We start from the raw sequence: 24655 nt of genomic DNA, 5'->3' as shown, positions 1-24655 counted from the left end.
TTTTAGACAAATTAAAAAATTTAGAAATATTTTTATTAATTTAACTTTCTATTTTTTTCTCCATATAATTATATAAATTAGTTTTTATTAATTTATTTGAAATATAAATAAGAATTAAAGAAAAAAAAAACTATTTTTATTAATTTATTTAATACCATATTTATTATTCAAATATGCATTAATTAATCACAAAAAGTTAGTTAAAGATTTTAGAACATTTAATTGTTTAATATAATTATGTATATTACAAAAGAAAAAAGAAAAAAATCCTTGATTAAGGAGCAAAGAAAGAGATAAAAGTTTCTCCCATTTAACCTAATTTTGTAATTTAATTATTTTAGAAACATTTTTTCTTTTATATAAATAAAACGGATAATTTTATAATGATAAATATTAAAAAAAAAAAAAAGAAAAAGAAAAGAAAAGCCGCCAAAATACTGTTCTTGGTCGTGGGAGGGCGGTGTCGAGTTTTATCTGACGATGAGCGTTGGATTGGGGTGCAGATAATGGACGGCTCAGATTAAGTTCCTTAACCACCAAGCTGCAGCGGGTGCGCCTCCGATTTTGACCTACTGTCTGAGAAGTTGAAACCGGCGTCGAAAATTAAATGTTAAATAAATGTGATAGTGGGGCCCACCATAAATATCTTTAAAAAATAAAAATATTATATTTTATAGCATTTCATTTTCATGGGCTGCTGCTCCTTGTCCTTTATTTTATTTTTTATTATTATTATTTTTTTCTTGTCAATTTAAAGTAATAATGTATGTCACATTCAAACATCCTACTTTTCTTTTTCCATATTATATGAAAAAAAAAAAAAAAACTCCTAAAATTGATATAATATTTTAAAATTTTATTATAATCTTTTAAATATGTTTCACGGGTGTTTTTCTTACCTTTATCTAACATTTTTTTTTTATTTACTTCGAGCGAACCTTAACATATTTATAAAAGTTTATAGTAATATTGTGAAAAATAAGATTTTTTTTTAATAGTGGTCAGAGTTGAAACCATCAATATTTACGGTAAATTTTCATAACTTTTTGTCATTATATATATAATTGATTTATGTTAAGATTTAATTTTAATATTATTGTTCTTTATAATTGTATTAATTATGTGCTAAAAAATAAAATTTTAATAAATTTCCAAACGAAAATTTATTAAAATATAAAGAATAAATGGATGAATTTAAAAGTTAAAAGGACTAAAACACACAAATAAAAATTTTAAAGTTTTTTATTTTTTTATTTATTTATTTTTTAATTTTCAAAACTTGATTTTTGACTGAAAAATATTTAGATAGCAAAGACATTATTAGAAAATTTTAGATATAAGTAATACTTTAATTAGTTGAACTATACTTGATATTTAATTATATTTATTTATGATACATAATTCGTAAAATTATTTAAATTATATAAATTAGAATGAGTGATGTATTTAAAATTGTTAAATAAAAGTTTAGACGAAATAATTTGAGAAGGATAATTGATATATGGTGGAGAGTAATTTTAAATAAATTTTGTCAAATTTCACACAAAAATATATTTTTTTAATTATTCAAATTAATTTTTATGATTTAAAAACGCATTTGAACACGTAAATTAAATATTAAATTAATTTAAAATGATTAAGTACATTACAAATTATTTTGACCAAATTGATTTAATAATTTTAAAATTAATTCCAAATATGCTATAAAATTTGGTATAAATTAAATATATATTAAAATGTCAAGTCAGCAAATGATAATAAATAATTGGACAACAGACAAATTTAAATTATTAGATTTAATTAAAATACTTATATTAGGTAATTTATTAATGACGAATTAAAACAATTGAATTTAGTTTTCATATTAATTACTAGTTTCTATCATCTCCCCTGAACAAATATATAATATAAAATAATCTTTACATAAATAACATATTTATATAAAAGATTGATTAATATAAATTAATTGGTTGGAAGAAAATTCATTTTACGTACAAAACTAATATCTTAGTTAAAAGAATAAAAAATATTAAATTATATTAAGTCTAAATTAATTTGTCCAACAAAAAGAAAAAGAAAATCAATAAATCACTTTCAATAAAAAGTCAATAAATTAATATACAAAAAAAGTCAAAATTAATAAATAAAGAAGCCCAATGGGCCCAGTTTACCCACCTTATGGCCCACATTAGGTAACTTGGAAATGAGATTAGGCCTCGGAATGGGCTTGGACCTCGTCACCGCCTATTAAAATGAATAAATTATTATTTTATATTATATTAACACACATCCATACATACATACATAAATACATGCCCATATGTCGATTTAACCTACAACATATATTAACACCTTAATGTTACAATGAGTTTAACGGTTTGGGCCTGGATTTGGGCCTAAGGCCCAACAATCCGGCCTAGCTAGTGAACCTTCTTGCTTCACCTCCTTTACTGCTCTGTTAGGCATCTCTGTAACAGCAACCGAACGGGATCCCAATCCAACGTCAGCTTCGTTTCCAGCTTCCGAATCCTGTGAACTTCTTCTTCTCAGGCTCTGCTAGTGTTTCGCTCAGTGCGGAATGAGGAACGTTCAGGTTGCTTTTCGAACCATTGGAGGTGGCATAATGAGGAAATTTAAGCAACCTTCTGCGCTCAGAAACCTTTCCACAAACGCCGCTCGAGGTAATTTTTACTTTTTTGTTTTTTTTTTTTTTTTTTTTTTTTNTTGAATCGCTGGATTTCTTACTTATACTGTGATTTCTGAAGTTCTTTTACCTAATGATTTGGCTGGAAATTTGTCAGGTTTATTGTTAAGACTATGTTGCTGAAATGTGTTTCGGTTTAGATCTTGTTTGTCCGAGTTTTTGCGTGAAAAACCTCATGTTTAGTTGTGTAATTGGTTAATGTGCTTCGAGGCATGTTTTTACATCTTTCGTTTTTTGAAAATTGTAAACAGATTGTAGTTTCGATGATGAGGGAAAATCCAATTCGTTTGAGTCTGCTGATGACTTTGAACGTCGGATATTTGGTGGCGTATCTTTGGGCGATTCCGGAAACGATGCTTTCTTTGAGAAGCTTGATAGACTTGGTAAACCTCGTGAAAGAATCGGTTCAAGGCTGAGTGGTGGAAACAATTTTTAGGCGTTGTATGGTCTTGAAGATAATCTTAACACGCTGTCGGATGGGATGGATGGCAAGTTGAAGAAAGCTTCTACGTATTTTGAGTTTGATCCCGAGGAAATAGCAAAAGATGATTATACTTTCAGAGCGGATATGTCCTTTAAACCTGGATCAACATACGAAATCAAGGCACGTAGCTGGGCAACTAATTGTTTTTATACTTGTTAAGAACAAATCCTTATCATTATTCATTTCATAACTTTTATTTATAATTACATCATGCCAATCCGAGCATTAGCACTTTTACCGTAAAAAATTTATAATCACATTACATCTACAAAACTACCTTTACTAGAATCAATCACGTCTTCTTCAAGAAGCATACTAGGTGAATTTTATGGCCAACTATGTCCGCATGGTTAGCATTTGGATTGGATGACCTGTGACGGAAATGAAGTTCACCTTCTGTAGATGATGATGTATGCTTAATGTTACGATTATTCTAAGTGCTTTTGAATTTATACAGGATCTGGATCTAACAAAGCCTGGTGTACGCAAACCTCCCAAAAGAGTTGAGTTTCAGGTGACGACGGAGGAGGTCTTAAGAAAAGCTGATTTCAGGGTGAGCATTCCTGAATTTCATTTACCTTGCCATTTTACTAATTCCCTTCTCATATCATTATTATAGCAAGGACCTGGAGTAAAACATGGTCGGAATTAATGGTAGCAGACCATTTGATCCTCTGCAACTTTTCATATTCCGTAGCTACGTAGTCGGATGTGGAATTTCTTATGATCAAACTTCTCATCTTTTAAATGTCATATGCTTATTTATAAACTCAAAGAAACAAATCTAGTCAATATGAGTAGTTTAGAACAGAAGGAGCCGTTGTGATTAGAAATTTGGTCTGTCATCCTAGAAACAGCGCAGTCATCAATAGCCATGGACCATCAAATTTTTTCTTTTTATATAAATTGCAGTTAATCAATTCATGGGTTCCTGATATGGGTAGTGCCTCTTTCTAGCATTTGATCGTTTGCAACATTAGAGAGGTCATGGAATTACCACTATCATTCTCATTGCTACCAGAAAATAGTTCGGCTATTAGTTGGTCTTTTTTGCCATTTAAATTATGTCCACGACTCTCTTGAGGAAGTTTATAATCCAGAGTACCTATCCAAGCTAAGAAAATATGTTCTTGGAGTCAAATTGCATTTTATCTCGCATATCTAACAATTAGCAAATAGATGTTTGCAGAATGTTAGGTTTCTGGCGAATTTTATTACCGATGCCGGGATCATTAACAAGAGGAGCAAGGTAAACTTTTCGAGCAAAACTCAGGTTTAGAACAAGTTGAGTCGTCAACCTTCATCTGACCTGATCACTTCAACAATTTTGCAGACAGGTATAAGTGCCAAAGCACAGAGGAAAGTTGCCCGTGAGATCAAAACAGCACGAGCTTTTGGCTTAATGCCTTTCACAACAATGGGAACCAAATCATTTGTTTTTGGGAAGACCATGGAGTATCTCGATAAGGACTATGAATATGAAGTTTTCGAGAATAATACCGATGCAGATAGAGGACGCCCACATGGTTCCTAGAGACCACGCTTTCAGATGGTCGAGAATTATACACGTTTTGCCTCTCTTCATAGCTGGTATGCATTTGCCGCCCTTGATCCAACCATTAGCTCGAGCATTACAGGGCTTGACTTTGTTTGATTGCCGATTACAATCATGCTTCAAGCCCCAGAATCCTGCAAATTTGTTGAAAGCAGGAAGGTATCGCAGAAAATTCATGGTGATCTTCATATTTCGATATTCCAAAATTTTGTTTTATGCATTGGTTTTGTGGTTAGAGGTCTCAATTACTGTAGTTTGCATATTTGTTGTTCTTTTACCGTATTAATATGTAAAGGGGTGAGGTAACTCATGATCAGCAGCCTGAAATTGGAGCAGTTTGTTAGTTAGTTCCATAGACATGTGGGGCATAATACAATGCTGGCCTTCGTGAAGAAGCTATTTGAGGAGGCTGGTACATTGTTTTATACCGCTGGATGTAGGGAATGATGGTTCAAACCAAAACGGTATAAAACACCAAAGAAAGCTTCCATAGATGAAAACCTTTCAAACATCAGAACAAAAATTACACTCATAATTCATTTTATAATTGTTTAACATTATTTCATAAATATGTTTGAATTTTAAAAAGTTTCTTTATTTTAAATTTCTTCAGGTACCTTTTATTTTTTTAAAAAAGTTCATGATCGTTGATATTTAAAATATTTTTATTATCAATACCCTTAAAATGAAAGGGAATGATCGGTTTATTAGATGTACATAGATTATTTTTGTCTATGTATTGATGATAATAATTTTTAATTCTTTTTTATAAAGATTAAGGGTGGTATCGCAATTTTTAAAAGTTAATGGGTATGTTTATAATTTTTTAGAGAAGTTAATGATGATTTTATATAATGATGTTAATGTTAAGAATATTTTTATAATTTTTTAGAGAAGTTAACGTTTTAAAGTTTAAGGATATTTTTAAAATGAAGTATTAATGGTAAAATTTAAATACGTGTTTTTTATTTTTATATAAAAGTATAAAGTTAATATGTATTTTTATTAATTTAGCCATAATTTTTTTTTTTTTTGAAAGGTGAATATTTGAAATTATTACATTTTGGTGGTACGTGATAGACGTATTCAAGTTGACATTAATAATTTTTATACTTTATAGTAAGAAAAATAATGAGATTTGGGGGAATTAAATTAAAACTTTTAAGATTATATAGACAAAAAAAAAAAAAAAAACTAAATTAAAACTTCTAAAATTGAACTAATTTTAAAATTTCTTAGAAATATAAAAACTAAATTTTGGGCATTTTAAAAAAATAAAACCTATTTGAATAACAAAGTATATATTCACAAAGAAATTGCCGGTTGTGACAAATTGGAGGAGTTCAGTCATGGGACCACGAAAGAACACGTGTCGGATTTTTATTGGAGGAAAATAGAAACGACACGTCGCGTGCGCCCAGAGAACCTTTGTATAAAATGCACAGGCATCTCATTTCGGGCTGTTTTACAGTGACTGACTTTGAGTTCGAGTGGGTTTCTTTCGCGGCGAGATGGCGAAAACGGCGTCATTCATTTTGTGTACTTTCCTCCTCTTAGGAACACTAACTCTGATCCAGGTGATTATTCTCAAACTCTGAAACCTCTTTTTGTAATTGGATCCTCAATTTGGCGATAGGTTTTTCTACAAGGTAAAGAAGCGCTTATCTAGCCTTTTAAGATCTGTAATCAAGTGCGATTCCAGTCAGAGGTTCAAGAATTGAGGTTTTAGGTATTCTATGTTTTCTTAGTTCTTTTGGATCAGAATGGGAGTGAGGTTTATAAAGCTGATAACAGAAAATTAATTTATGAATTTGTATGAATTCAGTTAGTGTTCCCGAGATTTTAGGTCATTTTGTTTTGTTTTCTTTTAAGTCGTTTAGATCATAATGGGAATGATTTATAAATTGAAAGCCAAAATTAATTTATGAAATTTTTGTTCCAGGCCAAGAAGTCGAAGGAGAATCTGAAAGAAGTGACTCATAAAGTTTACTTCGATGTTGAAATTGACGGCAAGGCTGCTGGTATGGTCGATTTTGTTTTGTTTTAAATAAATAGATCCAACTAAATTTGCATTCAACGATCGATTCCCGTTCTCATGCTTTATCGATTTAGCTTTCTTATTTAAACATCGTTCAACATCAATCCTCTTGTTTATCTGTATAATAAGCGTGCCCTGGTGGCACACAGCAATGCCCTAACAGACTTGCATGCTTAATGCACCAATGGGTAGTAGTTTAGTGTGACTTAATGCTTAGACATTGTTTCATGAATTGTACATTGTGTAATGTTCAACTGTTTGTCGAGATTGGCTGTACTTGAGATATTAGATGTTCTACCATAGAATGCATGTACGTGAATGATATTTGTCCCATAATTAAGTAAAGGACAGTATAATGCACATTATTGCTTGAAGTCAATTGTATGATCTTTAATTATCTGTTGAGACTCGGTGTATTTGACACGTTAAATATTGTTTGCTACTGAAGAATGCGTGTTTCATGAATGATATTTGTCGCATTATTGTAAAGGGAAGTTTAACGCCCATGTCCATTTCTGCGAAGGCAATTGTAAACGGATACTTCATACTTTTAAGAGCTTACTAGACACAATTTGTTGCGGTTGTTTAACTAGAGTATTCTTAATATTACAATTGGGATTTTAACTGTCTTACAGGTCGTATTGAGATGGGTCTTTTCGGGAAGGCTGTTCCTAAAACCGCTGGTATGTTTATTTATTTTGTATTTAAGACCATCAATTTTGCTGGATTAGATACACTGCATACTATATGATAGTAATATTTTATAATAATACTGACTTTTTCTCGTGTGAATATGCAGAAAATTTCCGAGCATTGTGCACTGGTAAGCAGATAACTCTGATTTTAATCATATTTTTGAGTATTTTCATCTTCGTGAGGTGTTCCTTACATCTATAATCAAATTAGGGAGGCCTTAACTTCCTATTTAAACCGCGTTACTGATGTCAAAGTAATGTGAGGATTTCAAAATGATTAATTGAGAGCCAATAGGCAAAAGCTTACTGTTTAATATTAACTATCTTTACAGCATGCGATGGCTACTCAGACCTTTTTCTAATAATATTTGGGTCTCTAATTCTGCATGATTTCAATTTTCAGGTGAGAAGGGTGTTGGGCACAGCGGAAAACCCCTGCACTACAAGGGTAGTGCGTTCCACAGGATCATTCCCAGCTTCATGATTCAAGGAGGTGACTTTACCCTCGGCGATGGAAGAGGTGGAGAATCAATCTACGGAGAGAAGTTCGCCGACGAGAATTTCAAGCTGAAGCATACAGGGCCAGGTGAAGGATAAAATCTCTACCCGTCCGTTACGGCATTCAAACGAGTCAATGACTTCTCCCCCATAAAAATCATCCGTAACTGAAAATACAATATATAATGTATGCTGCAGGGCTTCTGTCTATGGCAAACGCTGGTCCAGACACAAATGGCTCACAATTCTTCATCACGACAGTCACAACTAGCTGGTAAATTCCTGTCTGCCACGATTTTGTTTCATGCTTGATTTGATTGATTACTAAAAGGAAGCTGCTTATGCTTTTGTTTATACACAGGTTGGATGGTAGACACGTTGTATTCGGAAAGGTGCTCTCTGGGATGGACGTGGTTTACAAAATAGAAGCCGAGGGAAGGCAAAACGGAACCCCTAAGAGCAAAGTTGTGATTGCCGACAGCGGTGAGCTCCCTCTATGATTGACATCTGGTCTTTGTTTTATACCTCTCAGCATAGCATATCCCCCAATATCCAACCCTCACGCACTGTGCTTTTCTTTCTTGTACTGTTTACGGTAGAATTGGTGCACATGTCACGGATCTCTTAATTAATGTTTTATGCTCCCAATTTACCATCTTTTATAGCCATTCTCGTTAACCCTCATCCTGCCATTTGTCAACCATAGTTAATGAGTTTTTATAAATTCTAGGCATAATCAATTAACCTCCAAATTTCTGTCGTCCTAACCCTTTCATTTGGCTTTTAAAGTTAACTTCTAGATTTATTTATCAGCATATTAGTTGCTCTTAAAAATAGAAACTTAGATTATACATATAGGTGAATGCTTACACAACTGCTAATTTAGAGAATGATCATGGGTTTATAAACAAAGAATACTCTCACCATTGGTACGAGGCCTTTTGGAGAAACTCAAAGCAAAGCTACGAGAGCTCATGTTCAAAGTGGACAATATCATACCATTGTGGAGAGTTGTACTCATGTTCAAAGTGGACAATATCATATCATTGTGGAGAGTCGTGTTCATTTAACACAAAATGAACAAATTAAGTTAAAACCAAAGCCATGACTTGTCCTCGAGAGGATCCATTATTTTCGCACAACCAAACAAACACGATCCACACTATCAAACTTTTCAAAAGTCTCGAACATAGTATTACTTTTCAAGACAAGGAAAAACAGAATTACTGAGAATCGCCGCCTTAGTTTCCACTGTCGTGTCTGTGTTTACTCGTGAGTTCCTCCACCTCCATTGTTTTCACCGGATTTCGACTCCGTAACACAACGCCTCTGCTGAATTGTAGTGAGGAAACTGGCAGACAAATCGGAGTAAATCGAGATAACACGAGAGATATTACCATTAATTTCATGGATCAACGAGATGTTGTTGACCAGATTATCGGAGATCCTCGACTGCTGATTCTCGTTCACCTGCTGGATTAACAAACGATTATGTTCCAATACAGACTGCACCTGACGGAAGCTCTTCCTAAGCATATTCCAGACCTCCATATCGCATTCCTCCGCCTCTAAATCACCGTCGTCGCTTTTATCTCGCTCATCTGACTTAGGCCGTTTGTTCTTCATGGAACTGAAGCTCTGGCAAGATCTTCCGTATCCGTCTATGGATCGAAGAGAAGACGAAGAAGACGAAGAACACAATTCATTCCTCCGACCCGATTCGCGGGGGAGCTCTCTCAAATTCTCCCAGCGCCACCGGTTCTTGAGTTGAGAAGGTCTTAGCAGCGGAAGACAGTTCCCCGAGGCAATAAAATGAGAGCGGGTTTCCTGATAAAATACCGTAGCTAGTCAACTCTGATAAATGACGGACCAATGAGAATGGTCAAGATGGCAGGTTTTTTCTCTGTAAGTTTGTCATTTTAGCTTTTTTGTATATACATATTTACTTACTAACAACTTTTTAGTGTATTTAATATTATATTATACTTTTGTTCAAGAAATATTATTAAATTTATTATAATATTTTATATTTTATTATAGAAATTATATTGAAAATTGAAATTATCTATTAATTTTTTTTTGGAGAGAATTATAATTTTTTAAAAAAAAATATGAAAAAGTAAAAAAATTATTTGCAAGACCAGTGTAAAATTTCCCACAGAGAGTTTTCGACCCGATCTCCAATAAAATAAATGAATTTTTTAATTAATTTATAAAGTTATGCTACCAGAACCTAGTGAACTTTTAATTTATTTCTAAAATATTATTCAAACTCTAAAAATATTATTGAAACAAAAATTAACCGCTTCTATTTTTCCTTTTAAAAAGTTTTATAGTATTATTAAAACTTGTTAATATTTTTGAGACAATATCCTCGTCATTTTAGAATTATATATTTTAATTAATTGATTCGAAGATAATAATAATAATTTATTTTTCTAAAAAAAAAAAAAAAATGTACTCCCGACAAAACGTAGAAATTCAAATCTCAAAATAATGATAATAAGTAAAACTGCAATATTAAATTTAGGTATTATATACTGTTTACTTTACAAAGAATGCAATGACATTATACTTTTATCTTTATCTTTTCTGGAAATTGATGAATTTGATGGAGAGTGCAAAGATGGAGAAGAAGACGAGGATGAAGGCAAGGAGCACCGCAACCGAAACTCCGACCATGCCAGGGCCATATCCAAGGCTTACTTCCAAGTATTCTTTCACAGACCCCTTGAAACCTTGCCCCACAGTTATGGTGTCTACGTCGCCAAGCTGCGACGTTATAATTCCCCTCAAAGACCATGCAACAGGGCAGATGTAGTAGAACCAAATCCACCATCCTGGGAGGCTCTGATAAACAAGAACAGAACAGAGGAGGTCTCAAAAATCAAACCAACATTCAATCAATCAATCAATCAATCAATCACAAGTGTTGTTGTTTAGAGAAAGAACACTTACGGGCTTTGGAATAAGAAAGCCAGAGAGGAGATTCCATAAAGAGTAGAATGCTGAAGATACAATGGATGCCAGATTCTGTGATGGAGTCAGCCCCACCACCATCATTCCATAAAAGGTGAAATAGGTGAACGTCAAGAACATGAACAGCAGATATAGGAAAAACTTGCCTGCAAAATTTTAAAACATCACTTTTCGGGTTAAGTTTCACAAAGTTTAGGACCAAAATTCTAAAAAATACATACAATAGAACCAAGGAACATACCCGCGTTTCTTTCGAAATTAACCATGAAATATGAGATGACACCGTATATTATGGTCTGTGCAGCAATGTAGGGAACCTCCACTAAGCTCTGTTGGGAGAAGTATTAGCATTAGCAACCAAAATTTGATTAGCCCATTTTTTTATATCTCGACACAACACAATTAAATTACTTACCTGAGCGAATGCATAAGCGAATGGAGAATACATTCCAGCTGCTTTCTCGCGATAGAAGACTGTTCTCTCAATTGAAACAATTGGTTGTACAGTGGAAGCATTGTTTACTCCGATGAATAAGCATGCAGTGTTCAGAGCTCCCATAACAACGAACAGTTCTTGAGTTGAGTTCCTTTGAACATTCAAATGCAATAAATTTTAATCAAATAGCCTAAAACCAAAAACCAAAACTCCAAATGAGGAGAGATTTTTACCTTTTCATACCAATACCCCAAAACACTGAACCGAATATGAGTGCACTTATGAAGGTGAAACATAACCTCATCACATTGTAATGGGGACTTCTCCAATACACAAGCCTTTGCTTCCATAGGCAAATAATGAACTGAGATAGTATGCCTTGCGAGTATGTGGTATCGAACTTCAATGCTTCTCCACCCACTGGTGGAACGCTTAATTGCTTGATGGAAGCTTCGACGATTCTAGATAAAAAAAAAAAAAAGGGTAAGGATCGATAAAATTTCATAAATAATTCTAAAAACTACTAATGGATCGAGTACATATGTAACAGCCCATGCCTATGCCCACCGCTAGCCGATATTGTTCTCTTTAAGCTTTCACTTTTGGGCTTTCTCTTAAGGTTTTTAAAACGTGTCCGCTAGGAAGAGGTTTTCACACGCTTATAAAGTGTTTCGTTCTCCTCCCAAACCGATGTAGGATCTCACAATCCACCCCCCCTTCAGGGCCTAGCGTCCTCGCTGACACTCGTACCATTCTCCAATCGATGTGGGACACCTCAATCCATCCCCTTTTGGGCCCAACGACCTCGCTGGCACATCGCCCGGTGTCTGACTCTGATACCATTTGTAACAGCCCAAGCTAGCAGATATTGTCTCTTTGGACTTTCCCTCGAGTTTTTTAAAACACGTCTAGGAAGAGGTTTCCACAAACTTATAAAAGGTGTTTCGTTCTCGTCCTCAACTGACGTGGGATCTCAGAACATAGTTTCTAACGACTACATTAATTCCTTAATGGTTTTTCTAACGATAGAGACTGACTATAATATAATCATATACCTGTATTGATCCGAGTCCCTATACAGGTCAGCAAAATCTTTACCAATTCTGTGCTCAGCAGCAGGGGACGTGACCTCAAGCATCCAAGTAGCTGGATTGTAAGAATCTGGTATTGGAGGAACTCCACTAATTCCCTACAAAGTAAGAACATATCTCGGTCAGAACCGCTCATAAGATCATGTTCTATACATATATAGATAATAGATTAAGTGTTACCTCAAAATAGTCTATCATTATTTGTGAATGTATTCCAAGCTTNGGAGAGATTTTTACCTTTTCATACCAATACCCCAAAACACTGAACCGAATATGAGTGCACTTATGAAGGTGAAACATAACCTCATCACATTGTAATGGGGACTTCTCCAATACACAAGCCTTTGCTTCCATAGGCAAATAATGAACTGAGATAGTATGCCTTGCGAGTATGTGGTATCGAACTTCAATGCTTCTCCACCCACTGGTGGAACGCTTAATTGCTTGATGGAAGCTTCGACGATTCTAGATAAAAAAAAAAAAAAGGGTAAGGATCGATAAAATTTCATAAATAATTCTAAAAACTACTAATGGATCGAGTACATATGTAACAGCCCATGCCTATGCCCACCGCTAGCCGATATTGTTCTCTTTAAGCTTTCACTTTTGGGCTTTCTCTTAAGGTTTTTAAAACGTGTCCGCTAGGAAGAGGTTTTCACACGCTTATAAAGTGTTTCGTTCTCCTCCCAAACCGATGTAGGATCTCACAATCCACCCCCCCTTCAGGGCCTAGCGTCCTCGCTGACACTCGTACCATTCTCCAATCGATGTGGGACACCTCAATCCATCCCCTTTTGGGCCCAACGACCTCGCTGGCACATCGCCCGGTGTCTGACTCTGATACCATTTGTAACAGCCCAAGCTAGCAGATATTGTCTCTTTGGACTTTCCCTCGAGTTTTTTAAAACACGTCTAGGAAGAGGTTTCCACAAACTTATAAAAGGTGTTTCGTTCTCGTCCTCAACTGACGTGGGATCTCAGAACATAGTTTCTAACGACTACATTAATTCCTTAATGGTTTTTCTAACGATAGAGACTGACTATAATATAATCATATACCTGTATTGATCCGAGTCCCTATACAGGTCAGCAAAATCTTTACCAATTCTGTGCTCAGCAGCAGGGGACGTGACCTCAAGCATCCAAGTAGCTGGATTGTAAGAATCTGGTATTGGAGGAACTCCACTAATTCCCTACAAAGTAAGAACATATCTCGGTCAGAACCGCTCATAAGATCATGTTCTATACATATATAGATAATAGATTAAGTGTTACCTCAAAATAGTCTATCATTATTTGTGAATGTATTCCAAGCTTTCCCCCATATATAACTCTTCCCCCTCGTTTCATAAGAAGCAACTGCAAAAGGATGTCAAGTATAAAATCATTAAGAGCTGATGAAACATTTATGGATTATGCTTAAATTAGTTACCTACCTCATCAAATGCTTCAAAAATGTCAATACTAGGTTGATGAATGGTACAAACAACAGTTCTTCCCGTATCGACCGTGTTACGAACAGTTCGCATAACAATGGCAGCCGCTCGAGCATCGAGTCCAGAGGTAGGTTCATCCATAAAGATGATAGAAGGATTTGCAACAAGCTCCACTGCAACTGTTAGGCGTTTTCTCTGCTCAGTTGATAAACCAGTATTACCTGGCACACCAACCAAAGCATGCCTAAGAGTATCAAGCTCCACTAGACTCATTACTTCTTCAATGNGATAAACAAGAACAGAACAGAGGAGGTCTCAAAAATCAAACCAACATTCAATCAATCAATCAATCAATCAATCACAAGTGTTGTTGTTTAGAGAAAGAACACTTACGGGCTTTGGAATAAGAAAGCCAGAGAGGAGATTCCATAAAGAGTAGAATGCTGAAGATACAATGGATGCCAGATTCTGTGATGGAGTCAGCCCCACCACCATCATTCCATAAAAGGTGAAATAGGTGAACGTCAAGAACATGAACAGCAGATATAGGAAAAACTTGCCTGCAAAATTTTAAAACATCACTTTTCGGGTTAAGTTTCACAAAGTTTAGGACCAAAATTCTAAAAAATACATACAATAGAACCAAGGAACATACCCGCGTTTCTTTCGAAATTAACCATGAAATATGAGATGACACCGTATATTATGGTCTGTGCAGCAATGTAGGGAACCTCCACTAAGCTCTGTTGGGAGAAGTATTAGCATTAGCAACCAAAATTTGATTAGCCCATTTTTTTATATCTCGACACAACACAATTAAATTACTTACCTGAGCGAATGCATAAGCGAATGGAGAATACATTCCAGCTGCTTTCTCGCGATAGAAGACTGTTCTCTCAATTGAAACAATTGGTTGTACAGTGGAAGCATTGTTTACTCCGATGAATAAGCATGCAGTGTTCAGAGCTCCCATAACAACGAACAGTTCTTGAGTTGAGTTCCTTTGAACATTCAAATGCAATAAATTTTAATCAAATAGCCTAAAACCAAAAACCAAAACTCCAAATGAGGAGAGATTTTTACCTTTTCATACCAATACCCCAAAACACTGAACCGAATATGAGTGCACTTATGAAGGTGAAACATAACCTCATCACATTGTAATGGGGACTTCTCCAATACACAAGCCTTTGCTTCCATAGGCAAATAATGAACTGAGATAGTATGCCTTGCGAGTATGTGGTATCGAACTTCAATGCTTCTCCACCCACTGGTGGAACGCTTAATTGCTTGATGGAAGCTTCGACGATTCTAGATAAAAAAAAAAAAAAGGGTAAGGATCGATAAAATTTCATAAATAATTCTAAAAACTACTAATGGATCGAGTACATATGTAACAGCCCATGCCTATGCCCACCGCTAGCCGATATTGTTCTCTTTAAGCTTTCACTTTTGGGCTTTCTCTTAAGGTTTTTAAAACGTGTCCGCTAGGAAGAGGTTTTCACACGCTTATAAAGTGTTTCGTTCTCCTCCCAAACCGATGTAGGATCTCACAATCCACCCCCCCTTCAGGGCCTAGCGTCCTCGCTGACACTCGTACCATTCTCCAATCGATGTGGGACACCTCAATCCATCCCCTTTTGGGCCCAACGACCTCGCTGGCACATCGCCCGGTGTCTGACTCTGATACCATTTGTAACAGCCCAAGCTAGCAGATATTGTCTCTTTGGACTTTCCCTCGAGTTTTTTAAAACACGTCTAGGAAGAGGTTTCCACAAACTTATAAAAGGTGTTTCGTTCTCGTCCTCAACTGACGTGGGATCTCAGAACATAGTTTCTAACGACTACATTAATTCCTTAATGGTTTTTCTAACGATAGAGACTGACTATAATATAATCATATACCTGTATTGATCCGAGTCCCTATACAGGTCAGCAAAATCTTTACCAATTCTGTGCTCAGCAGCAGGGGACGTGACCTCAAGCATCCAAGTAGCTGGATTGTAAGAATCTGGTATTGGAGGAACTCCACTAATTCCCTACAAAGTAAGAACATATCTCGGTCAGAACCGCTCATAAGATCATGTTCTATACATATATAGATAATAGATTAAGTGTTACCTCAAAATAGTCTATCATTATTTGTGAATGTATTCCAAGCTTTCCCCCATATATAACTCTTCCCCCTCGTTTCATAAGAAGCAACTGCAAAAGGATGTCAAGTATAAAATCATTAAGAGCTGATGAAACATTTATGGATTATGCTTAAATTAGTTACCTACCTCATCAAATGCTTCAAAAATGTCAATACTAGGTTGATGAATGGTACAAACAACAGTTCTTCCCGTATCGACCGTGTTACGAACAGTTCGCATAACAATGGCAGCCGCTCGAGCATCGAGTCCAGAGGTAGGTTCATCCATAAAGATGATAGAAGGATTTGCAACAAGCTCCACTGCAACTGTTAGGCGTTTTCTCTGCTCAGTTGATAAACCAGTATTACCTGGCACACCAACCAAAGCATGCCTAAGAGTATCAAGCTCCACTAGACTCATTACTTCTTCAATGAACTCCTGAAAGCATTAAAATAAGATGGGATTTGGATCATATTAAAATAAGATGGAGCAAACCAAACAAAATACCTGTCGTTTTTCTTTGCTGATTTCTTTTGGAAGACGTAGAAAAGAGGAGAATTGGAGGCTTTCCTCGACTGTGACTTGGGGGGAATGGATATCATTTTGCTCTACGTAGCCTGATATTCTAGCGAAAGTAGGTTGCTCTTTTGGAAAGCCTGATATTCTGATATCACCTTCAATGTATCCACCGGTTTTTCTTCCAGCAAGAACATCCATCAATGTAGTTTTTCCTGCTCCGCTTGATCCAACTAACGCTGTAAGAACCCCTGGTGAAAACACTCCACTCACATTTGATNATGAAATATGAGATGACACCGTATATTATGGTCTGTGCAGCAATGTAGGGAACCTCCACTAAGCTCTGTTGGGAGAAGTATTAGCATTAGCAACCAAAATTTGATTAGCCCATTTTTTTATATCTCGACACAACACAATTAAATTACTTACCTGAGCGAATGCATAAGCGAATGGAGAATACATTCCAGCTGCTTTCTCGCGATAGAAGACTGTTCTCTCAATTGAAACAATTGGTTGTACAGTGGAAGCATTGTTTACTCCGATGAATAAGCATGCAGTGTTCAGAGCTCCCATAACAACGAACAGTTCTTGAGTTGAGTTCCTTTGAACATTCAAATGCAATAAATTTTAATCAAATAGCCTAAAACCAAAAACCAAAACTCCAAATGAGGAGAGATTTTTACCTTTTCATACCAATACCCCAAAACACTGAACCGAATATGAGTGCACTTATGAAGGTGAAACATAACCTCATCACATTGTAATGGGGACTTCTCCAATACACAAGCCTTTGCTTCCATAGGCAAATAATGAACTGAGATAGTATGCCTTGCGAGTATGTGGTATCGAACTTCAATGCTTCTCCACCCACTGGTGGAACGCTTAATTGCTTGATGGAAGCTTCGACGATTCTAGATAAAAAAAAAAAAAAGGGTAAGGATCGATAAAATTTCATAAATAATTCTAAAAACTACTAATGGATCGAGTACATATGTAACAGCCCATGCCTATGCCCACCGCTAGCCGATATTGTTCTCTTTAAGCTTTCACTTTTGGGCTTTCTCTTAAGGTTTTTAAAACGTGTCCGCTAGGAAGAGGTTTTCACACGCTTATAAAGTGTTTCGTTCTCCTCCCAAACCGATGTAGGATCTCACAATCCACCCCCCCTTCAGGGCCTAGCGTCCTCGCTGACACTCGTACCATTCTCCAATCGATGTGGGACACCTCAATCCATCCCCTTTTGGGCCCAACGACCTCGCTGGCACATCGCCCGGTGTCTGACTCTGATACCATTTGTAACAGCCCAAGCTAGCAGATATTGTCTCTTTGGACTTTCCCTCGAGTTTTTTAAAACACGTCTAGGAAGAGGTTTCCACAAACTTATAAAAGGTGTTTCGTTCTCGTCCTCAACTGACGTGGGATCTCAGAACATAGTTTCTAACGACTACATTAATTCCTTAATGGTTTTTCTAACGATAGAGACTGACTATAATATAATCATATACCTGTATTGATCCGAGTCCCTATACAGGTCAGCAAAATCTTTACCAATTCTGTGCTCAGCAGCAGGGGACGTGACCTCAAGCATCCAAGTAGCTGGATTGTAAGAATCTGGTATTGGAGGAACTCCACTAATTCCCTACAAAGTAAGAACATATCTCGGTCAGAACCGCTCATAAGATCATGTTCTATACATATATAGATAATAGATTAAGTGTTACCTCAAAATAGTCTATCATTATTTGTGAATGTATTCCAAGCTTTCCCCCATATATAACTCTTCCCCCTCGTTTCATAAGAAGCAACTGCAAAAGGATGTCAAGTATAAAATCATTAAGAGCTGATGAAACATTTATGGATTATGCTTAAATTAGTTACCTACCTCATCAAATGCTTCAAAAATGTCAATACTAGGTTGATGAATGGTACAAACAACAGTTCTTCCCGTATCGACCGTGTTACGAACAGTTCGCATAACAATGGCAGCCGCTCGAGCATCGAGTCCAGAGGTAGGTTCATCCATAAAGATGATAGAAGGATTTGCAACAAGCTCCACTGCAACTGTTAGGCGTTTTCTCTGCTCAGTTGATAAACCAGTATTACCTGGCACACCAACCAAAGCATGCCTAAGAGTATCAAGCTCCACTAGACTCATTACTTCTTCAATGAACTCCTGAAAGCATTAAAATAAGATGGGATTTGGATCATATTAAAATAAGATGGAGCAAACCAAACAAAATACCTGTCGTTTTTCTTTGCTGATTTCTTTTGGAAGACGTAGAAAAGAGGAGAATTGGAGGCTTTCCTCGACTGTGACTTGGGGGGAATGGATATCATTTTGCTCTACGTAGCCTGATATTCTAGCGAAAGTAGGTTGCTCTTTTGGAAAGCCTGATATTCTGATATCACCTTCAATGTATCCACCGGTTTTTCTTCCAGCAAGAACATCCATCAATGTAGTTTTTCCTGCTCCGCTTGATCCAACTAACGCTGTAAGAACCCCTGGTGAAAACACTCCACTCACATTTGATAACAGCTGCAATTTCTTTTCTAGTATACCTTGCTGCATCATTTCCTGGGAATGAATTCAATACTTAGAATGCATCTCATAAAATCAATATGAACTAGAAATATTTAAACTTCTGGCTAACCTTTGGAGTATCAACGAAATAATTAACATTATGAAAAGTCATTGTTAATGGTTGGAATGGAAGAATCATTCCCTTTTCTGTCTTGCCGGCTCTGGGAGATGTTTCACTAAATTTCAAAGCTTGTTCAACACCTGCACAGATCCAAGAGTAACAAAAAGAAGGTGAAAAACAAAAATATTTAACTCACGTACAACCCTCCACAATGATATGATATATCCACTTTGAGCATAAACTCTTGTGACTTTGCTTTTGGTTTCCTCAAAAGGCTTCATACCAATGGAGATAGTATTCCTTACTTATAAACCCATGATCAACCTCTTAATTAGTCGACGTGGGACTCCTCTCCCAACAATCCTTAATAGAGGCACATGAAAAATTTATGACTTACCATTTTCCGCAGTAGAATCAAGTGGGGTTACAGTTTGGGCTTTTCTTAGCGCTGTTGAGAACGAAAACACAAGAATATTAACATTTTGATGATACATACATACACATATTGTATCATATTAATACTTACGGTGGAGGTAAACTAAAGCCAAATTCACCAAAATATTGAAAAGAGCTACATAACCCCACATCACTCCAACACCCACCCAGTACCATTTATCACCACTAGGCATGCTATGTGAATGAAGAATATTGTATCCAACAGTTCCATTTCCAATGGTAGATTTCTGCAATTGTTTCGGTAAAAGTTAACATAATATGAAGTATAGAAACGGATTGTTTCGTTGTTCTAAAGATTATGCGTTTTATGAGTGGCACAATACAAGAAAAGGGTACCTCCATCCACCTAGTGGCAGTAAACTCATTGACAGAAATAGCACGTTGGCTATAAGAAAGTGGGGAGACCCAAAAAGCCCATGACCACCATGGCTTAATCATTTCTGAAACATGATATCCAAATTAGGATTGCAGTGTTCGATCTTCAAGCAATTTTGGTAAGAAACAAACACGAATATCCTACCTTTTGGTATCATAAAACCACCCAGTAAGAATGTAATAAGCAAGGCTGCTGAACCAAATGTATTGGCAATTACCATGTCTCTGGTTATAGCTGCCATTAGACGAAAAAGACCTATAGCCATTTCATGAACTGAAAAGAGTAGGAACATGAAGCGGAAGAACCTGAAATCATTTTAAAAGAGATCAGCTACGAGCAAGAAGAAAACGGAAAATGATTGAATTTTAAGGTACCTCCCAGCACTAGGGGCAAAGCCAACAGGATAATATACAACACAAGACCACACAACGGCTTCAAGAATGGAATAAGGCACGCGCAAAATCCAGCTAGTAAAAGACCAGGACCAAGCAGGGTGAAACAGATTATCCCTTTGCTTGTAGAAAACAGGCAATCGAGTTATCATTAAAGGTAGCTCAGAGAAGCCATTAAACAGCATATGCACCAATCCAAAGAACAGGCAAGCCAGATAGAGATTGCCATTTATCTCATTCGTGGGGTGTAGTCTTGTTCTTAAGAACATTGTGCATGTAACAACTCCAACAAATGCAACCTATAATAAGTTATGTCAGAAAAACAGAATTCCAGAATCAAATGTTGAAATGAGTAATAAAAATAATACCTGACATGTCTTGAAAATATAAAGAAAACTATTTCGGTTAATCAACAGTAGTTCTCGAGAGAAGCAAGCTTTGAAAAGCTCACGCTTTGACACAGCAAATTTTGTTTTAGCCAAAGCTGAAGGATGGCTTAGAGACTTATCAAATGGAGTGTTGAGCGAGGACTCCAAAGACTTCCCAATATTGGAGTTTTTAAATGCTTCTGCGAATTCAGGAACAGAAATGTATGTATATGGCCGAGTGGAATCAGCCCAATATTGTGCTTGATCATTCTTAGACGTCACCTGTCACAAAACAAGCTTAGCCATATGCAATACAAAATGTGAAGTAATCTTATGAAAACATAATATTATAATACCTCTTGAAGAAAATCAGCTACCCCCTTGCGAGGGGGTAGCTTAAAGCCCAATGATTCGAAGAACCCTAACACCTCGGCTCGAGGGCCTTGATACACCAAATAACCCTCTGATAACAACACAAGATCATCAAACAGTTCAAATGTCTCAGGAGCAGGTTGTAAGAGAGCCATTAACACGGTAGCCTCCATTTGATGAACAAAATTCCTTAAACATTTCACAATTTGATAAGTTGTGGAGCTATCAAGTCCGGTGGATATCTCATCCATAAAAAGAGTCTTCCTTGGCCCAACAATCATTTCCCCTGCATCATCGAAGAAGCTTCATTTAATAACAATATGATTCAGTGAATAAATTGTTGTTAATTTGTTCAAAAGTAAAAAGACCTGAAGTAACTCTTTTTCTTTGGCCACCAGAGACACCCCTCACCATATCACTACCAACTAATGTCTGCGAGCATATATCAAGATCAAGCACTTTCAAAATGTAATCTGTTAACACACTGTGCTTTTTACCACCAACGGACGATGCCTGTAACATTGGGCGCAGGTTAAAGAAAATAAGGCCTACCAGTTCATAATCCACAAATTACTGCTACGTAATATCAAATGACAACCTTCATGAATGCATCGATATCAGGACTAGGTCGGATTTTTCTTTCTTTCTCCAAGCGTGCCAGTTCTTTCAAATATTCTACGACAAGAGAGAGAATCATGTTGAGAACGTCCCACGTAGGGAATGATATAGATTTATAAGTAAGAAATACATAAACTATGCTCAAAATAGACAATATTCGCATATATATACACAAGTGAAGAATGAATGAAGGAAGCAAGCAAACCTGCAAAGCTTTGGCTTGCGCCTTGGCATCTAGCGGCGAAGTCCAAAGTTTCTCGCACAGTCAACTCCGGTAGGTGATCATCGGATTGGCTAATGTATGCGGAGGTTCTTTGAACGCAGAACTCATGAAGACGATGTCCATTATAAGTGATGTTACCACTTTTCTAACACCAAAAATAACATATTAATACGGCTATTAGGAATAAATTCATTCTTTTTTAATTTTTTTTTAAAAAAAAAAACTTTCAACTAATTAAATTAAGTTCCGCATTTTTATTTCTTTTAACTCATTAATTTGATATTAATTTTAAATTATATAGAACTATAAAAAAGGCTACAATTTCCTAATGCAAGATTTGTATTTTTTTTTATAATTATTATATATATATAACTGAGCTGGATGTACAGACCTTTAAGTTCCTATCAAGTTTGCCTGATAGGAATTGAAGTAAGGTCGATTTTCCAGAACTCGGAGGCCCCAAAAGTAGCGTCATCCTAAAATGTCACAAAATGTCACACGTTAATTTCGTAATCATCGTTCGTCTAAATCAATTTTAGTTGCATGTAATGAAAATTAATAAAAAAAATTCCAATAATAATAATAATAAATCTTTAATTTTTTAAGAAATTTTTGTAAATATCATTATTTATTATATTTTTGTAATACAATAAAAAAAAATATATGAAAAATAAATTATTAAAATATCCCAAATTTTTTAAATAATTATACCTCTAATAAACTATGAAAATTTCATTTTGTGAAACATTCTTATTAAAATTGTTTAAACAATATTTACCCACGGTAAATTTAAGAGATTAAAATGATTTCAATGTTAATATTCTAATTTTTAGTCTAATTTTATAAAATAAAAAATATTAAACAAATTTCAAAATTAAAATAAAAAATAAGCTAAAATTATATACTATCTTACCTTCCTGGTTTCACGAGGCCACTAACGTCATTCAGAATCGTTAATGGATATCTCTTGCCTTTCATAATTCTCAAACTCGTCAGTATATTCTGCATAATACAAAAATTAATCGTATGATATGACTATATATATATATATATATTTGTATGTATGTATATGTAATATATACATTCAGATTAAAGAAAATTAAATTAAGAAAAAAGAATTGTACCTCAATAACGTCGTATGAATAGTTAATTAAAGTAGGTAAAGTTCTGGAACCGACTTGAACATCTGCTCCCACTTTTAAGTTTTGGAATCTAATCTCAACCTTTGGAATCACTACTCCCGCTCTTATATGACGACAAAAAAAAAAATAATCAAAATTTTAGGCGATGACGAACCGTGAATTTCAATAATAAGTTTTAGAGAGGTATAATAAGAGAGAATTAATTTAAATGATGATGAGCATGTACTTATCGAGACGCGCTTTAATTCCAGAAAGCAACTTAAAATTATCTTGATCATTGGTAGCCAATGCTTTCTTCACAACAAGTTCGCGTTTGTTCTTATCGAGCTTCCGGACGTCAATAGTTTCCATTCTCTTAGTGTTTTCATCGCCATCAGAGGAGGAGATTTCAGACGCAGTACGCGTGAACAATGCGTAATTCGATTGTTTATGAGACGGTAACCTCTCAATCGCGGCCCATAAAAGCTCATGCTCGTCCTTGGCCAATAACTCGGCGTTGGACGGCCTCACGAAGGACTGATCGGTCACATGGAAGTACTCGCTGCCATTAGAAGCCGCCATTGAAGCAAAAAAGATGAGAAGAGAAGGAAACAGAGGCGGTGGCGCATATAGATTTGAGTGCAACGGTACTTATTTAAAGAGGTTAAGAAGTGACGACGAGTTCGTTGCAAATGCAGTAAATAATGAAGATCCTGAATTTACGAGATTGCCCCTTTAGGAAAAGCCGTCCAATTGTCAGCCTGCTTTCAATTGACACGTGCGGTGCGGGAGGGGAATGAATTTCTCACTCCCCACACGTGTTTGAAACGTGCACGTAATAAAAAAGTAAAATACAAAAATCCTGATTTCTTGTACAATAAAAAAAAAAAGGATTGAATCTATTAGCCACGTTCAAATTAACCCCTAATTTCTGGTACCCATTAAAACCCTATTTTAATTATTTTATATATTTCCAAATCAAAACCAGATTAATTTTTTTTTTTTTTTAAATCTAATTTTCAAATTATTAACGAGTATACTCTAAATGTGACGGAAAATAGGAGAGAGTAGGGAGACATTTCTAAAATAGATGGAAGTGGAAGACGGGAATTATATTTTTCTAATATATTATATATATATATATAGAGTAGGGGTCAAAAGTAGCAATGTGGACCAAGACAGTGGATTGTGAAATTCCAACCATATATATACCACTGATGAGATAAAAGACTGTAAAATGAACAAATTACCTACCCACTAGTAGGTCAAGAAGAGAGTAGTTCCCGCATGCTACGGTCCCTCACAAAATTGAACAAACAAACACCATAATTAACCGAACAATTCCTTAACTCCTTCCATGCACAAACAAATGGTATCAGAGTTAGACACCGAGCGGTGTGCTAGTGAAGACGCTGGATCCCTCCAAAAGAGTTGAATCGTAAGATCTCACGTCGGTTGGAGAACGACATTTCTTATAAAACTGGATCAAGGTATTTAAATAATAAATATATTCATCC

At 35.6% G+C, this 24655-nt stretch overlaps 4 protein-coding genes across 4 annotated transcripts; 2 read left to right on the top strand and 2 right to left on the bottom strand.

The window, feature by feature from the left end:
* Nucleotides 1-2469: 2469 nt before the first annotated feature.
* On the top strand, nt 2470-5168 carry LOC111794503. Its single transcript, XM_023676544.1, has 5 exons — nt 2470-2681; nt 2956-3308; nt 3646-3741; nt 4378-4437; nt 4522-5168. Exons 2-5 carry the CDS (start codon nt 3186-3188, stop codon nt 4720-4722), a joined length of 480 nt encoding a protein of 159 aa, XP_023532312.1. The 5' UTR covers nt 2470-2681; nt 2956-3185; the 3' UTR covers nt 4723-5168.
* Nucleotides 5169-6198: 1030 nt separating this feature from the next.
* On the top strand, nt 6199-8642 carry LOC111794497 (peptidyl-prolyl cis-trans isomerase CYP20-1). Its single transcript, XM_023676538.1, has 7 exons — nt 6199-6320; nt 6686-6764; nt 7417-7464; nt 7581-7604; nt 7880-8062; nt 8173-8248; nt 8336-8642. Exons 1-7 carry the CDS (start codon nt 6255-6257, stop codon nt 8472-8474), a joined length of 615 nt encoding a protein of 204 aa, XP_023532306.1. The 5' UTR covers nt 6199-6254; the 3' UTR covers nt 8475-8642.
* A 402-nt stretch (nt 8643-9044) lies between these two features.
* On the bottom strand, nt 9045-9949 carry LOC111794515 (protein EARLY FLOWERING 4-like). Its single transcript, XM_023676557.1, has one exon. It carries the CDS (start codon nt 9598-9600, stop codon nt 9241-9243), a length of 360 nt encoding a protein of 119 aa, XP_023532325.1. The 5' UTR covers nt 9601-9949; the 3' UTR covers nt 9045-9240.
* Nucleotides 9950-10471: 522 nt separating this feature from the next.
* LOC111794391 (ABC transporter G family member 31-like) lies at nt 10472-23749 on the bottom strand. The gene is made up of 24 exons (XM_023676363.1): nt 23386-23749; nt 23142-23262; nt 22931-23019; nt 22409-22493; nt 22000-22162; nt 21775-21851; nt 21545-21689; nt 21161-21462; nt 20805-21086; nt 20419-20735; nt 20189-20349; nt 20005-20108; nt 19739-19895; nt 19610-19660; nt 19222-19352; nt 18813-19145; nt 18453-18743; nt 18292-18375; nt 18076-18209; nt 17254-17481; nt 17000-17171; nt 14572-14659; nt 14310-14476; nt 10472-10824 (listed from the first exon to the last, which is right to left on the bottom strand). Exons 1-24 carry the CDS (start codon nt 23718-23720, stop codon nt 10558-10560), a joined length of 4284 nt encoding a protein of 1427 aa, XP_023532131.1. The 5' UTR covers nt 23721-23749; the 3' UTR covers nt 10472-10557.
* Nucleotides 23750-24655: the final 906 nt, after the last annotated feature.

The sequence above is a fragment of the Cucurbita pepo genome, chromosome LG05 (assembly GCF_002806865.2).
Source record: "Cucurbita pepo subsp. pepo cultivar mu-cu-16 chromosome LG05, ASM280686v2, whole genome shotgun sequence".
Taxonomy (NCBI): domain Eukaryota; kingdom Viridiplantae; phylum Streptophyta; class Magnoliopsida; order Cucurbitales; family Cucurbitaceae; genus Cucurbita; species Cucurbita pepo.
This window is presented reverse-complemented; position numbering and strand designations above follow the sequence as displayed.